This window comes from Lineus longissimus, chromosome 2, assembly GCF_910592395.1.
Source record: "Lineus longissimus chromosome 2, tnLinLong1.2, whole genome shotgun sequence".
Lineage (NCBI taxonomy): Eukaryota > Metazoa > Nemertea > Pilidiophora > Heteronemertea > Lineidae > Lineus > Lineus longissimus.
Genome location: NC_088309.1, coordinates 12,982,384 through 12,997,549, shown reverse-complemented (window position 1 = coordinate 12,997,549; position 15,166 = coordinate 12,982,384). Strand labels below are relative to the sequence as shown.

General features: G+C 41.1%; 2 protein-coding genes across 3 annotated transcripts in view; both read left to right on the top strand.

The window, feature by feature from the left end:
- Positions 1-15,166, top strand: part of LOC135482654 (calcium/calmodulin-dependent protein kinase kinase 1-like) — a 300,476-nt gene that overhangs the window by 200,085 nt on the left and 85,225 nt on the right. For both annotated transcript variants that reach the window (XM_064762904.1, XM_064762905.1), the window contains one exon: positions 4,311-4,491. In XM_064762904.1, coding sequence (XP_064618974.1) covers positions 4,311-4,491 — 181 coding nt within the window. The remainder of the gene's footprint in view (positions 1-4,310; positions 4,492-15,166) is intronic.
- Positions 1-15,166, top strand: part of LOC135482655 (developmentally-regulated GTP-binding protein 1) — a 520,179-nt gene that overhangs the window by 457,921 nt on the left and 47,092 nt on the right. The gene's annotated exons all lie outside the window — the stretch shown is intronic.

Genomic DNA, 15,166 nt, shown 5'->3' with positions numbered 1-15,166 from the left:
GGCTGATTAGTTCAATCATATTTCATCCAGCTGGCAGCTCTGCATTGGAAATTGTAGTGGTATAACGTGTTCTCTTGACCTTCAAACAGTAGTATAAAGCCGATATTTACAACTTTACACCCTCAGTCCTATGTTATTAGGTCATCCAGCTGAGCGCCAGGCCCTTGGGCCTCTTGTTTGTATGTACTTTTGGGGTGACTAGAGGAAGGTTCATTTCGAAAACAGGCTCGTCCCGATTGTCAATATGGCCACCAGGGCGGTGTGCATGAAATTTGTTTCCGTCAATTTCGAGAAGAACTGTTTGTTCGATCAAATTCATTTTTGGTATGTACGTTGGGGGGTGACTAGAGCAAGGTGCCTTTCGAAAACAGGCTCGTTCTGATTGTCAATATGGCCAGAAGGGCGGCGCGCTTGAAATCAGTTTCCATCAATTTCGAGGAGAACCGTTCGTCCGATCAAATATATTTTCGGTATGTACGTTGGGGGTGACTAGAGGAAGGTTCCTTTCGAAAACAGGCTCGTTCCGATTGTCAGTATGGTCACCAGGGTGGCGTGCTTGAAGTCAGTTTCCCTCAATTGCGAGGAGAACCATTTTTATGCCCCCGCCAATTTGTAATGCATTGCGGAGGCATTATGTTTCACCGACGTCCGTTTGTCCCGTCTGTGCGTCGGTACGTCTGTGCATCCATTAGCCGTCTAAACTTTTCGTTTCCGCTCATTTTAACGAGAACGCTTTGAGTAATAACAATGTTACTTTTTATGTGGGTAGAAAAAGATAACGTGTACAGCGGGTATTACAGACCAATAACTCTTTCACGATGTCAACTAAACCCAGTCAGCTATGACACCAGCTGCCCAGGGTTGTCTGAAAAACACTTCACTTTCCTAATACACCAACTCAATGTGATCACGGGGGCATATAACTCACCTTGCGTTGCTCTTGTCTGTGATTATTTTTATTACACTTAGAAAGATAATTTGACGATATCCAATCTACTAACACAGATGTAAAAACAGCACAGATTCAGAAAGACTGAAAATAAAAAATATGTTCAAAATAATCATGTGATGTCCTTTCCCAGGCGGCGTACGATCAAGGGATGGTCTTCTCACGTTACTGTGCAAGTAATTGTGGTCAACGCTATCAACCTTGGTTGATTCTGTGTTAACCCTTTCATGCCTGAATAAAATTCTCAATTGTACCAATTTTTCACTTGTTTTTAGCTCACCTCTTAGCAGAGGTGAGCTTATCCCATACCGTGGCGTCCGTCGTCCGTCGTCGTCGTCGTCGTCGTCGTCTGTCGTCCGTTAGCAGGGCACGTTTCGTAACTGTTAGAGCTATTGAGTTGAAACTTGGTACACATGTACCCTTATGTAATGACACCTTGGAGACCAAGTTTCGGTCCGATTCGTTTCATGGTTTGGCCACCAGGGGGCCAAACGTTAAAAGTGAAAATATGCAATATCTCCCTTAATAGTAGTTGGGAAATTTTGAAAAAAATATGGTAGGTACTTCTAGCAAAGGTGCATCATATATCCTCCGGGTTTTTGATTTGACCTCCTTTTCAAGGTCACAGAGGTCAAATGGTGTAAATTGGCCGTTAGGATGTAACGATGGCACGTTTCTAAACTGCAATGACTATTGATACCAAATTTGGTACACATTTACCCCTTAGTCAGGTGATCTCAGGGACCGAAGTTTGGTCCAATATGATTCACCACTTGACCACCAGGGGGCAAAATCCAAAAACCTTAAAAATGTGATTATTCCTTAACTTCTTGCCCGATTGCCACCAATTTTATATCATGGGTACATCTAACCACCATACAGTATATGTCACCCAGGTTTTTAATTTGACCTTCTTGTCAAGGTCACAGAGGTCAAATGGCGTAAATTCGCCGTCAGGCCGTAACTATGGCACGTTTCTTAACTGCAATGACTATTGATCACAAATTAAGTACACATGTACCCCTTGGTAAGATGATCTCAGGTACCGAAGTTTGGTGCGATCTGATTTGCCGTTTGGCCTCCAGGTAGGGGGCCAAATCCTAAATTCTTCAAAATGCCATTATTCCTAGTAATGACTTGCCCGATTGGCACCAATTTTATATCATAGGTACATCTAATTCTAACAACCATTCAATGTGTCACCCGGGTCTTCTTTGATTTGACCTACTTTTCAAGGTCACAGAGGTCGAATGTTATGTAAATTGGCCATTTTGGGGAAATTGTAATTGCCTGGACCTACATCAAACCTAACACTACATGACACAATACCATGCTCTTTATCCATCTTTCCTCCAAATGAGGTGAGCACAATGGCCCTGGCCATTTCATTAATAAAACATCATACATCGTTTCAGGTACTTAAAGTAAAGATTTTCCTAAGATATTTTTTATGCAAGTTCCTAAGGGTATGGACTTTCTTTTCTGATAGCTGGTTGCCAATTTTCTGGTTTACTATGGTAACCCAAAAGTTCAAGATGGCTGCCAAAGTGGGTTAAAAATCATGATTTTCTATCTATTCATTTAAATTGAGATAATTATGACTCCGGCTGTCTCTTTGGTTGGAGTCAGTATTGTTGTTGCTCAGCTGAGTCTAAAGTTTCTCGTACAATCACCTGACCTCAGGAATGCTCAGAAATGCACTTGTTTTGCCAATGTTTTTGGCCAATCTAAGGCATGGACATGGAATCTAATAAGGTCAGTACTTAAATCAGATGTTTCTCTCGCCTTGAAAACATTCCATGGTAATATCCATGGAAATTAGCTGAGTTAATGGACTTTTGCTGTGCACATAAAACGCGCCCGCTGAATTCTAATTCTATCAATAGAGACTATTAAATTTGTGGTGGTGTGATTCCCTTTGTTTGCCCTCCCACTTCACACCATGTCATTAATTTTATAAGAGAGGGAGGACGTGGGGTAAAAAAAATTGCCAAACTGACGTCATCTCCCGGCTATTCAAAACAGATGGGCAATTCCCATTCTGACCAGAGCTGCCGATGCCTGATTGTATATGCACCCAGCAAAGATTTTTCAATAAAGCACCAGAAAATCTCTTTCACTGTCAAGAAAGCACCTGACCACGAAATATTAATGCCTCCCTTTAGATCTCGGTACATTAACCAAGAGATTGACATCTTACACATATCATCTGATTCAGTAGTAAGGTAGATTTAGGCAAAAGCATGGTCACATTCAAAGATCCATAAAGACAGCTTTGTTTACATTTGAGTAGACCAAAAGCACGGTCATTTGAATAACTAAATTAGCAAATTATCCCTTCAAATAGGCTGAATCAGTAATGAATGCATTCAAAATCTTCCCTATATTCGGAAGCATGCATTTAAATTATGAGATACTATGGTATCTTGCAGTACAAGATGATTCTATGAGACTTCAAAGAAAATTTTCCGGCGGGTGTATATAAATAGTGACCTGAAATCGACTGTATGTGACTGTCTGTGACTCTGCAGATAACTAACTAGCAGCTCAAATTCTTTAATCTATCATGTGCCACCTTAAATTCCCCGTGGCACAGTAGGCATCTTTAGCTTTCGGTTGCCACTATCAAGACCAACTCATACCATTTCGCCCACACCGGTCTCCCTGGAGTCATGAATTCACAGCCTGTGAATTCTCAGTTCTAGTTTCATCTGTTTTTTGTCAAAAAATCGTGAATATTCATGCAACACAAACCTGAATGACAATCACCAGTATAGTGATAGCAGGTAACCCATTTAGTGACGACCAAGCTGTACTGAAGGAGTCCCCCCTCCCAACCCCCGATCACTTTCAAACATTACTTTCACTTGCAGATTGTGGGCTAGCAATGCAGGGCTACTTGAATGGAGATGGTGATGCAGCTCTCCTTGCAGGCCTAACATTGCTAGTACCTGATGAGGTGACCAAACCTTATCAACTATTCATCTTGACGATGGAATCCAGGCAGTGCAATTCAATGATGCAAAACTCAGCATCCAGAGTCCGAAATCCGAGTAGAGCTTTTACCAACTACCGTTCTCAGTTGTAGCATCAGATTACAATATTTTGTCTAAATTCCGGTAATTACTCAGATATATCCAAAAAATGGGCTTTCCAGGATGATATTGTCACGCTCATATCACACTATGTTTTGTTTTGACCAGCTCTTGTGGCTAAGAAATATAGACACAAAGAGACCAGTCGAAGGTCATGTGCCTGCAGCCGGTGTGGAATCAGGTGTGTTCTTCTGCACCAAGAGTAATGAACAAAATCATCATATTGTATTCGTCGATAAAATCAGTTGACCTGTTATTGCTTCCAGGGCGACCTCCTGCAAGAGATGGTGCCCCTAACATGCGCATCCAGCATCCCCTCGAAAAGGTTTATCGTGAGATTGCCATTCTGAAGAAGTTGGACCATCCTAATATCGTGAAACTAGTGGAAGTCCTTGATGATCCTGAACAGGACAACTTGTATCTTGCCTTTGAGTTGGTTCAAAAGGGGTAAGTTTGTCTAATGTTAGGATAACACTGCATCCCGAATGGTGTGACGACAGATGTTCCATAACAGGGTTAAGACATGGCAAAAAAGAGTAAGTTTCCCCCAGCATAAAGCATGCCACAGCTGTCAAATGGGGGGGGGGGGGTAGAAACATTTACTGAAACCCCTCCAATGACCATGTATTTGGCCTCAATCTAATCCTGATAGACTAACGTCGGCCATATCCCTGTATCATTCATGGCATCAACCCATCATTTCGAAAGCAGAATGAATTGTATGGGTATTTACATCTGTGACGTCACCCAAGTCGGGATAACACTCGTATCCTGAGTGGTGTGACGACAGATGCATGTTCCATGCAAGGGTTAAGAGATGAGGAAAATAAAGTAAGTTTCCCTTTTTGTCTCAGTACCAACTGCAGACATCTTTTAAACTATAACTCCCAATCCCAAAACTTATAGAAAAACAAAAGAGAAACTCACATTTAATTACCTGCACTAACACCACCAAACACACCTTTGAACCAAAACAACCACCACCAGTATTTGAGAGTACAATATATATATATATATACTCTAAAACCTCGAATACAAGGTCTGAGGCTCCGCCCCCCCCCCCCCATTCATTACAATGGTTTTGAATGGGGATGGGCCATTAAGTCAGGTGTTATAATCACACTCTGATCATGGCTGACATTGACAGTGAAACGAAATTAACATCATTGGTTATAATAGGCTGTTTTCTTCTATAAAAGAGACCCAGCCTATTACTTAGATTGACTGTCAAGATCAGTGTCATTGGCTGACCGAACAATGCGAAAACTTGACAATCCCTCCTCCATTGTAACTAATGGGGGCATTTTAGAATCCCTCCTCCATTGAAATGAATGGGGGCAGAGCCTCAGACCTTGTATTTGAGGCTTTATTTGAGGTTTATGAGTATATACATGTATACACATAATTATAATATGACATACTTCTTATCTTTGGGTAAGCATAATCCAAACTTGGCCCGATAACTGACGACCTCAATAACTATACGCCTTTTTCGAGAGACCCCTGCAGACCCTGAAACTGTGCCTTTGCCTGTTATCCACAATGAACGAAAACTATAAATTTCTGAACTCTTTCCCTTGAGCAAAACACCTTTGAAGAGTGGCCTATGGAGTTCTTCCCACCATTTGACCCAATTTGCATGGTCATCGAGAAAATGCCAGTAACTAATCTCCTCCCTCTGATCCCCCACTATTGGGATCAGGCCATCTGATTTCCCTGCCAGGCCATATTTCCTAGCCATAACCCGAATGTATAACTTTTGCCCCCAGCACATAGAGGCTGTCCCAAATGCTGTGGGTCCAAGATGCGACACAACATCTTGTTAAAATCGAGCTGATGAAAGGGCAGTGTGCCCTTATAGTCGACATAACTAGGGATCCTAGTTTCAGAAAAATACAACATTGGATTAAAAATCGCCATCCAGTTCCCAGCCTCCTGTACCTGCATCTGCAATGAACAAAAGTTCCACATTGACGCCCATAGGCTGACATCAAAACTCATATGACTATAAAGGCAGACCCTTGCCCTCCCTCCTTGCCCCAGGGTGGTGGAAAAAACACAGGGCATCAGTGTCCCTGGGTGGCTGAGAAATCAAGTCTAAATTAACAACTGTACTCGAGTACATGTACTCTGTACTCGGGGAAAATAGGCAAAACAAACCAAACAAATCCTACAACTCTAACTACACTAAAGCTCGACGCAAGGGCCCAAAGCGCCGCGTAGCGGCAAAAAAGCGAAGCTGGCGGAAACATTTATAACGGGTCACCGTCACTTATTATTGGACTTATAGCGCATTTACGGGGTTGCAACTATTTTGCTTTATAGTGTCACCAGGAAAGAAAAGCATGCGACCTAACGCCGATCTATTTGTATAAAGTGATAATTGGAAGGTATATAGTAGGAAATATCAATAAAATAATCATTCCATGTCGTCTTTTGAGGGCATTTTTGATTGTAAAAAATATATGTGTACGTCACCGGAGTCTCTGCAATGATAATTTTATCACAGCAGTCTCGCGCAAGTAGAAGTTCTTTACCTATTAGTTCTTCACTTATTAGTCTGGCGCAAAGCCAGACGTTTTCCATTACGATTTCACTACGATGTTTGACCAGAAGGATCAGTGTGCGAGATATGCTAATGAGCAGACTTCCCTCGCTTGAGTTTCGGAAGAATGTTCCATATCGCGCTAAGCTGACCATTGCTGACCATGACAGGCGTGCATTGGACTGGTACAGGTTGGAACTGAACATTGAATAATTATGCTGGTGGTGACGCTTTCTGATGAGAAGTTGGTCGTGACTGATGCAGTATCCTTGGACTTGTCCACAGCGTCGTTCAATCATTGCTCTCTGAGCTGCCTTGATTCTGTACTTACCCAAAATACTGAGACCAAATGCCTGTTGACTGTGCTTTAAGAGAGACTGGCGCCATGCCTAGTCTCTCTTAAAGCACAGTCAACAGACACCAACCCCCTCAGACTCAGAAACCACAAACCCCCAACCATTCCTGCTACCTTAATACTTCTGGGTGATAAATTGGTCCAAATTTTACACTTTACAGCATTGGGGTAATATGTTTGCATTTACGTGTCCCTGTGATCACACGTGCTGCATGATTCTACCATTTTCTAGCTTGTCAAGGACATTTTCATCTGCGCCAACAAGCAGGCTTGCGCCAGACTAATAAGTGAAGAAGGTCTGGCTGCACGAGACTACTGTGATAAAAATTACCATTGCAGGGACTCTGTGACGTAGGCAAATACTTTTTACAATTAAAAATGCTCTCAAAAGAGGATAAGGAATGATTATTTATTAACATTTCCTGAACTATATACCTTCTAATCATCACCTAACGTGAATATGTTCAAGTCAAGTCGCATGCTTTTCTTATCTCGTGACAATATACAGCAAAATCGTTACAACCCCACAATCCCGCTATAAGTCCATAATAAGGCCACGGTAACCCGTTATAAATGTTTCGCCAGCTGCGCGGCGCGTTGGGTCCTTGCTTCCAGTCTTGACATGATAGTTGATTGCACCAGAAGTTTTATTGCTTCTTGTGCAAGAAGCTTTCGCATGCGGCTGATGTTTCACACTGGACTACCTTGTTAACATATGGACCCATTGACAGTCTTGATCAAACATGACTCCTAAATTTCTCACTGGGTCAGGTGACACCATAACCTTGACACCAGCGAACGTCAAGGCCTGGATATTGAATTAGTTGAGAGTTCTCTGAGACCCAGACAGCTTGATCTCCGTCTTGGTGGGATTTCCTTTCAGTTTGTTTACAGTCAGCCAGTCCTTAACTAAGGCAAGACACTCCTCGAGGTTTAAAATTCGTAACAATGCCTGAACTTATTTGAAGGGTGACACATAGCTGGTTGTCGTCAGCATACCCATGAGAGTGATTAGCACCTCGGTCTATCAAATGTCCAAGTGGGATGTATATAAGAAATAGAATAGGGCTGAACTCAGACCCTTGTGATACACCACAAGAAAGCTTCCGAGCTGAAGACTTTTTGCCATTTATCTGAATTTGTTGGACTCTGTCAGTCAAATAAGACTCGTACCACTTTAGTGCTATGCCACTGATGCTCACAAGCGTTTCCAGCAGCTCCAGGAGGATCCTGTGGTCAATGGTTTCGAATGCAGCACTCAAATCAAGTAAGACAAGAATTGCAGCTCCATTTTTATCCAACGTCATCCTTGATGTCATTCTGCACCTTAAGTAGGGCAGTTTCCGTGCTGCGATGAGGTTTATATGCTGACTGAAAGATATCATGTAGGTTGTTTATGTCCATGTGCTTTGTCAGACGAAATGCAATGACCCATTCTAATACCTTGGATAAGAACGATAAATTGCTCACAGGGCGGTACTTTTGCAGGCACTGCGGGTAAATTGTGGCTTCTTTAGCAATGGTGTCACAAGCGTGATCAGTGAGTTATTGAGGGACTTCCCCATCTCTCAGAGATGAATTGATGACACTCAGCAGGATGGGTCAAAGATCATCCATGTAGGAAGCGGGTCAAGTTTATCAGACTTGCATGGCAATTTTTTGACAAGAGGAACTAGTTCATCATGATCAACAGGCTCAAACTCTGTAAGGCACTAGATTGGGTCGACCCTGGTCTGACAGACACGGACGGTAGCATCGCTGTTACTGTCAGATGCTAATCCAAGTCGGATTTTTTCAATCCTAAAAGTCTGCGAATGTATTTGTGAAATCACATGAGTCCAAATGCTTTGGCAGTTTCACTTCTCGAGCGTTGTGAAATGCGCTGGAAGACCCTTTGCATTTCCTTGGCATTCGAGCCAGCTTCTTTGATTTGCTTGGTGAAATATGCGGACCAGTGGCATCTTGTTGGATTGAATGCATTTCGTACTTCTTGAAACATCTGTCTGTGCACAGTCAATTGGGTTTTGCACCATATGTTCTCAGCTTTTCGCTTTCTGCGCTTCGCTTCATTGAGTTATGGTGTAAACCATAGCTGTGAGGGACAAATTGTGACTTCCTTAACATTCTCTGGAGCATGGTGATCAAGGAGAATATCTAATTCCTTCTGGTATGCATCACACAGACAACTGACGCTTTGATCAGAAGCAAAGGAGGTTCCTTCATGACGACACAGCATTTTTTCTAAATGGTGGCTCCCATGTAAACAAAGACACGTGAGACAAGACTACTAATGAATATTCAGTTGTACCACTCTTGGAAATGTCTCTCATTTCTCCAAAAATGTCCAGATATGACTTTCCTTTGTTGGAGAGTTGTGGGATATCATCTACATTAGGAAAATCAAGTTTGAAAAAATTCTCAAAATGTTAACCCCCTGAAATCTACCTTCATTGCGACAAGACCACCAATGAATATTCATAGGTTGGAGGGTCCAGGCCTATCAATTAGACGAGTGCATGTTTTTAACTCTCAAGTACATATTTGGAGAGGTATTGAAAAAATATTTGCTGTGGCAAGTCTACAGATATAAAGAAATTATTTGATGAAAAAGTTAATTTAGAATTTTGCTAATTTGGTAATAGGGGGCGTGTTTTGAGATTTTTCTGCCAGTTGGCTGAAAAGAGTGGAAATATCAATGTCTGTCTAATTTGTCGATTGTCAAAAAATTTCTGTGGTTAACTAACAGTTTATTTTTCACCATTTACTTGCCTGACTGTCCGGAATATCATATCAAAATTTCAGATTCACAACCCCAGCTATTATTTGATGCGTCGCGGTCAAACATTAACAATTTAACTGCTAAAAGGCTCTCACGTGAGACAAGACCACCAATGAATATTCATAGGTTGGAGGGTCCAGGCCTATCAATTAGACGAGTGCATGTTTTTAACTCTCGAGTACATATTTGGAGAGGTGTTGAAAAAATATTTGCTGTGGCAAGACTACAGATATAAAGAAATTATTTGATGAAAAAGTTAATTTAGAATTTTGATAATTTGGTAATAGGGGGTGTGTTTTGAGATTTTTCTGCCAGTTCGCTGAAAAGAGTGGAAATATCAACGTCTGTCTAATTTGTCGATTATCAAAAAATTTCCGTGGTTAACTACCAGTTTATTTTTCACCATTTACTTGCCTGACTGTCCGGAATATCATATCAAAATTTCAGATTCACAACCCCACGCAGTATTTGATGCGTCGTGGTCAAACATTGACAATTTAACTGCTTAAAAGCTTAAAAAATCAATGGTGGTCTTGTCTCACGTGAGACAAGACCACCAATGAATATTCATAGGTTGGAGGGTCCAGGCCTATCAATTAGACGAGTGCATGTTTTTAACTCTCGAGTACATATTTGGAGAGGTATTGAAAAAATATTTGCTGTGGCAAGTCTACAGATATAAAGAAATTATTTGATGAAAAAATTAATTTAGAATTTTGCTAATTTGGTAATAGGGGGCGTGTAGTGAGATTTTTCTGCCAGTTGGCTGAAAAGAGTGGAAATATCAATGTCTGTCTAACTTGTCGATTATCAAAAAATTTCCGTGGTCAACTACCAGTTTACTTTTCACCGTTTACTTGCCCGACTGTCCGGAATATTATATCAAAATTTCAGATTCACATTACCACGCAGTATTTGATGCATCGCGGTCAAACATTGACAATTGAACTGCTAAAAGGCTTAAAAAATCAATGGTGGTCTTGTCTCCATTTACACTACATTTTGGGTCAATTTAGTGAAAAATTTGAATGTGCTCAAATCACTCTAATTCATTTAGAATATTGTATTGCTGATGATTTAAGGTTAAAACAAGCTAAAATGATGAGAAAAAAACTTGATTTGACCCCAATATGAGCCAACCTAGCCCCGGTCTAAGTTCAGTTTCATTTTTACAAGTCTTGTTGTGTTGCCATTCATTTTGTAATTTCTTTGAAACTACTTAGGCCTTGATTCTGAAAGTTGTGCCCTAAGCAGCAAGGATATTCCTAAATCACATCCTAAATTTTCAGCTCCATAGCTTGCTTATTCTGGCCAGGGCTGGTCTTTGAACTTGGTGCTGTTGGCTGCAAAATCATGACTTTTTGTCGATTTTGTCCTCTTTCGTCGCTTTTGGCACAGTTGTACCAATCTTGGAAATGACTCTCATTTCTCCAAAAATGTCCAGATATGACTTTCCTTTGTTGGAGAGTTGTGGGATATCATCTACATTAGGAAAGTCAAGTTTGAAAAAATTCTCAAAATGTTAACCCCCTGAAATCTACCTTCATTGAGACAAGACCACCAATGAATATTCATAGGTTGGAGGGTCCAGGCCTATCAATTAGACGAGTGCATGTTTTTAACTCTCAAGTACATATTTGGAGAGGTATTGAAAAAATATTTGCTGTGGCAAGTCTACAGATATAAAGAAATTATTTGATGAAAAAATTAATTTAGAATTTTGCTAATTTGGTAATAGGGGGCGTGTTTTGAGATTTTTCTGCCAGTTGGCTGAAAAGAGTGGAAATATCAAAGTCTGTCTAATTTGTCGATTATCAAAAAATTTCCGTGGTCAACTACCAGTTTACTTTTCACCATTTACTTGCCCGCCTGTCCGGAATATCATATCAAAATTTCAGATTCACAACCCCACGCAGTATTTGATGCGTCGCGGTCAAACATTGACAATTGTACTGCTAAAAGGCTTAAAAAATCAATGGTGTTCTTGTCTCACGTGTTTCACTCGACGTTTTTATCGATAAAACATCACATGAACTACCTAAATAAACAACCACGAACTAATACCCCAAAGTGTAATCCACTAGTAGTCTGTGATTAGATTTCCGACTTTTATCATGGTAGCTGTTCGCGGCTTATCCAAATGTTGACATGGAGTGACCTTCACATTATGCGGTTGTTCTTGTTGATAGAAGCAGAAAAGGGAATTTCCCAACCCTTTACTCCAAAAAGACGAACTACTGAGTCAGAAAACCACCATAGATCCCCTTAGATCCCCTCGTTTTCTTTACTTTTGAGCCCTATGAAGTCGACCAATATTTTGCCTACATAGGGATGGGTTGTTTACATGGTATACTATAAGTTGCATTCGGCGATCCCATTTACTGCTGCTAGGGAAATTGACAGAACTGCACGTCAATATTAATCTTTGGCTCACCGGTATGGTGAGTCTATACAACACCGCAGTGTCTGTCATCCATTGTATCCTATTGCAAAAACAGTGGCACGTTTCTTAACCGATAGGGCTATGGACTCAAAACTTTGTATGCATGACCCCCTAGGTCAAAGACCTTTGACACTGAAATTCAGTCCGGTCTGATTCTTGACTTGGCCGCCAGGGGGTCAAAACTGAAAACATAAATAGTGTGAAATCTCACTTATTAGTGACTTGTTTTTGATGAAATTGTTATGGTAGGTACTCCTAGCAAGGATATATCACATATCACACGTGTTTTTGATTTGACCTAATTTTCAAGGTCACAGAGGTCAAATGGCGTAAATTTGCCGTTTGAGTGTAACTGTGGCACGTTTCTTAACTGGCAGGGCTACGAGCTTGGAAGTTTTTATGCATGACCCCCAAGGTCAGATGACCTCTGACAGCAAATTTTGGTCTAATCTGATTCTTCACTTGGCCACCAGGGGGCCAAACTGAAAACACAAAAACTGTGATATCTCACTTATTAGTGATTTTTTTTGATGAAATGCTTATGGTAGGTACTCCCAGCCACGATACATCACATATCATAGAGGTTTTCGATTTGACCTATTTTTTGCATGGTCATAGAGGTCAAATTGCATAAATTGGCCGTTTGAGTGTGACTGTGGCACATTTCGTAACTGCTAGGGCTATGGGCTTGAAACTTTGTACACAAGACCCCCTTAGTTCAGGTTACCTCTGACACTGAATTTTGGTCTGATCTGTTTCTCGACTTGGACACCAGGGGGCGAAAAGAAAACCTAGAAAGTGTGATATCTGGCTCATTAGTGATTCGTATTTGATAAAGTTGTTATGGTTGGTACTCCCAGAAAGGATACATTGCATATAATACAGGTTTTTGATTTGACCTACTTTTCAAGGTCCATTGTCAATTAAGTCGTTACCTAAACACCGGTGAGCACAATGGCCCCTGGCCTTTTCATTACAAAACTGATACCGTCTCATAATGTTTTGCGACAACTTTTTAGTGAATCTGAATGCTTAAGGCTTACAGACCTGAAACAATAAACAACCAACAGCTATAATATGGTTCACGGTCACGTGATGTGACGTCGCTGTGGAACCTCCTTTGGACGTCCAGTGTGTTAAGCAAGCGATGCATCGGAAAATCAATATGTTTGACAAGATTGCACGATTCCAAGAGATCGAGGAAGTGTCCTACTTCAACCTTGCTTGGCCGGGCTCATCCAGCTGGAAGTTGATATATCCAGTAATGAAGACATCTCCATGACTTATTGCAATCTCACGAAGACTCGGCGGGACTTCCTCAAAGAAAAGTGGAACAATTTGAGTTTTGTTTTTTCACGCAGTTTCATCACCATTCAGTTTAGTTATTTGGCCATGCTTTTTCATCTCAAGAATATTCGCTTTTCCTCAATTACCAAATCTCCTACATTTAATTGTTTACATATATTTCCACCAATCTCGAAAGGTTTGCCACTTGGAGTCAAGCCCATTCACCTGATCAGCTGGCTTGTATGCTCCTTCGCCCAATGGATCAATTTCCTCCAGGTTTGAAACACGGCCAGGACTTCCGTTGTCATGAATCATTAGATCTTTACCTTTTCTAAAAACCTTAATCCCCTGCCCCCAATAACCAGGCTGACCAGCATGCAGAACAGAGTTAAATCTTTCCAAACAAATACCCCAAGTCAATTCCCTTCACAGGCAACTGCATGACGAACCTTTGCTGTTGACCTGAGCTTGCCTACTATGAATGATTAAAGCACATAATACAATCCTTTGTTCACTGGCCAATTACCATACTCTTGGAGTAGTCAGCAACTATACCCTATTATTCAGTGTACATGAACTACAATACACCCTGTTTCATGTTGACCTTCTGAAACAGTACTGTTCTCTGTTTTTGCTAAATAGCTTCCCTCTGCTCATCATGACTAATGCAATGTTTTCTCTTCATCTCATATATTTCACCTCCCTGACAAAAATCTTTAATGCCTTTCTCCTTCCTGCCAACACCTAACTCTACCCTGGAGCATCAGCAACATGCTGAAAAAGTTCCCGCTCCTCAAAGATGGTTTATCCGCGAAGGGGATTCCCACAACTATACTATGGTCTATCCTCGAAAGGATTTCTATTCCTCAACCTTCAAAAACCTCCCTACAACCAACTGCCAATGCTGAAAAAGAAATAGAATGAATACGGTCCGATAAATCCATTGCCCTGTACATACAGCATGTACAGAACAATGGACAGAGCGAGCGTACAAAACAACTGCACCAGTCGGCATTCTAAGGCAGAATGAATTATATGTGACCCACCATGGCAAAATGAGTCGCATGTCGCACAGAAGGTGAGCCTAAAATGACACCAGAATATAATAGAAAAAATTGATATGCTTAGATTTCACAAAAGGCAGACCATAGTAAAATGAACAACCAGTCTGTCTCAACCTGTCAAGCTCAGAGCGACATGCCACTCATTTTGTCATGGCGGGTCACATATGGGCATTTACCTGATCTGTGACGCCAGTCTTTTGAAGACTTAAAGACTGCCATCTCTGTGCTGCTCAGGCAAATGATAGGTTTGGCCTGACAATGTAGACCAGACAGCCAAACTCTGGGGCAATAAGAGAGAACTCGAATTAACCAGAGCTGACTTAGGTATTTGATTGCACTACTGTCGAATGCAAAGAAAAAAAATGGTGCGGTTTTTATTCCCAAAGCAATTTAAAAGATTTATTTGATTGAAAGAGGTCATCACGATTTCCCCAAAGACATGGTATTAGGGGACTTGGAACTCAGGAACACGGTATGCCCTAAACTGCGTATTGTTCGGAGTAGTGATGATATCAGAGACTAACTTTCTTTTGAACAACTGGTCGATACTGGGTGTGTTGGAACATCTTGCCTTATTCAACAAACACAATAGTCACTCTACTGTAGCGACTACACAGTCCTCCCTGTGTATTCGGTAAGAGTCTTTGGT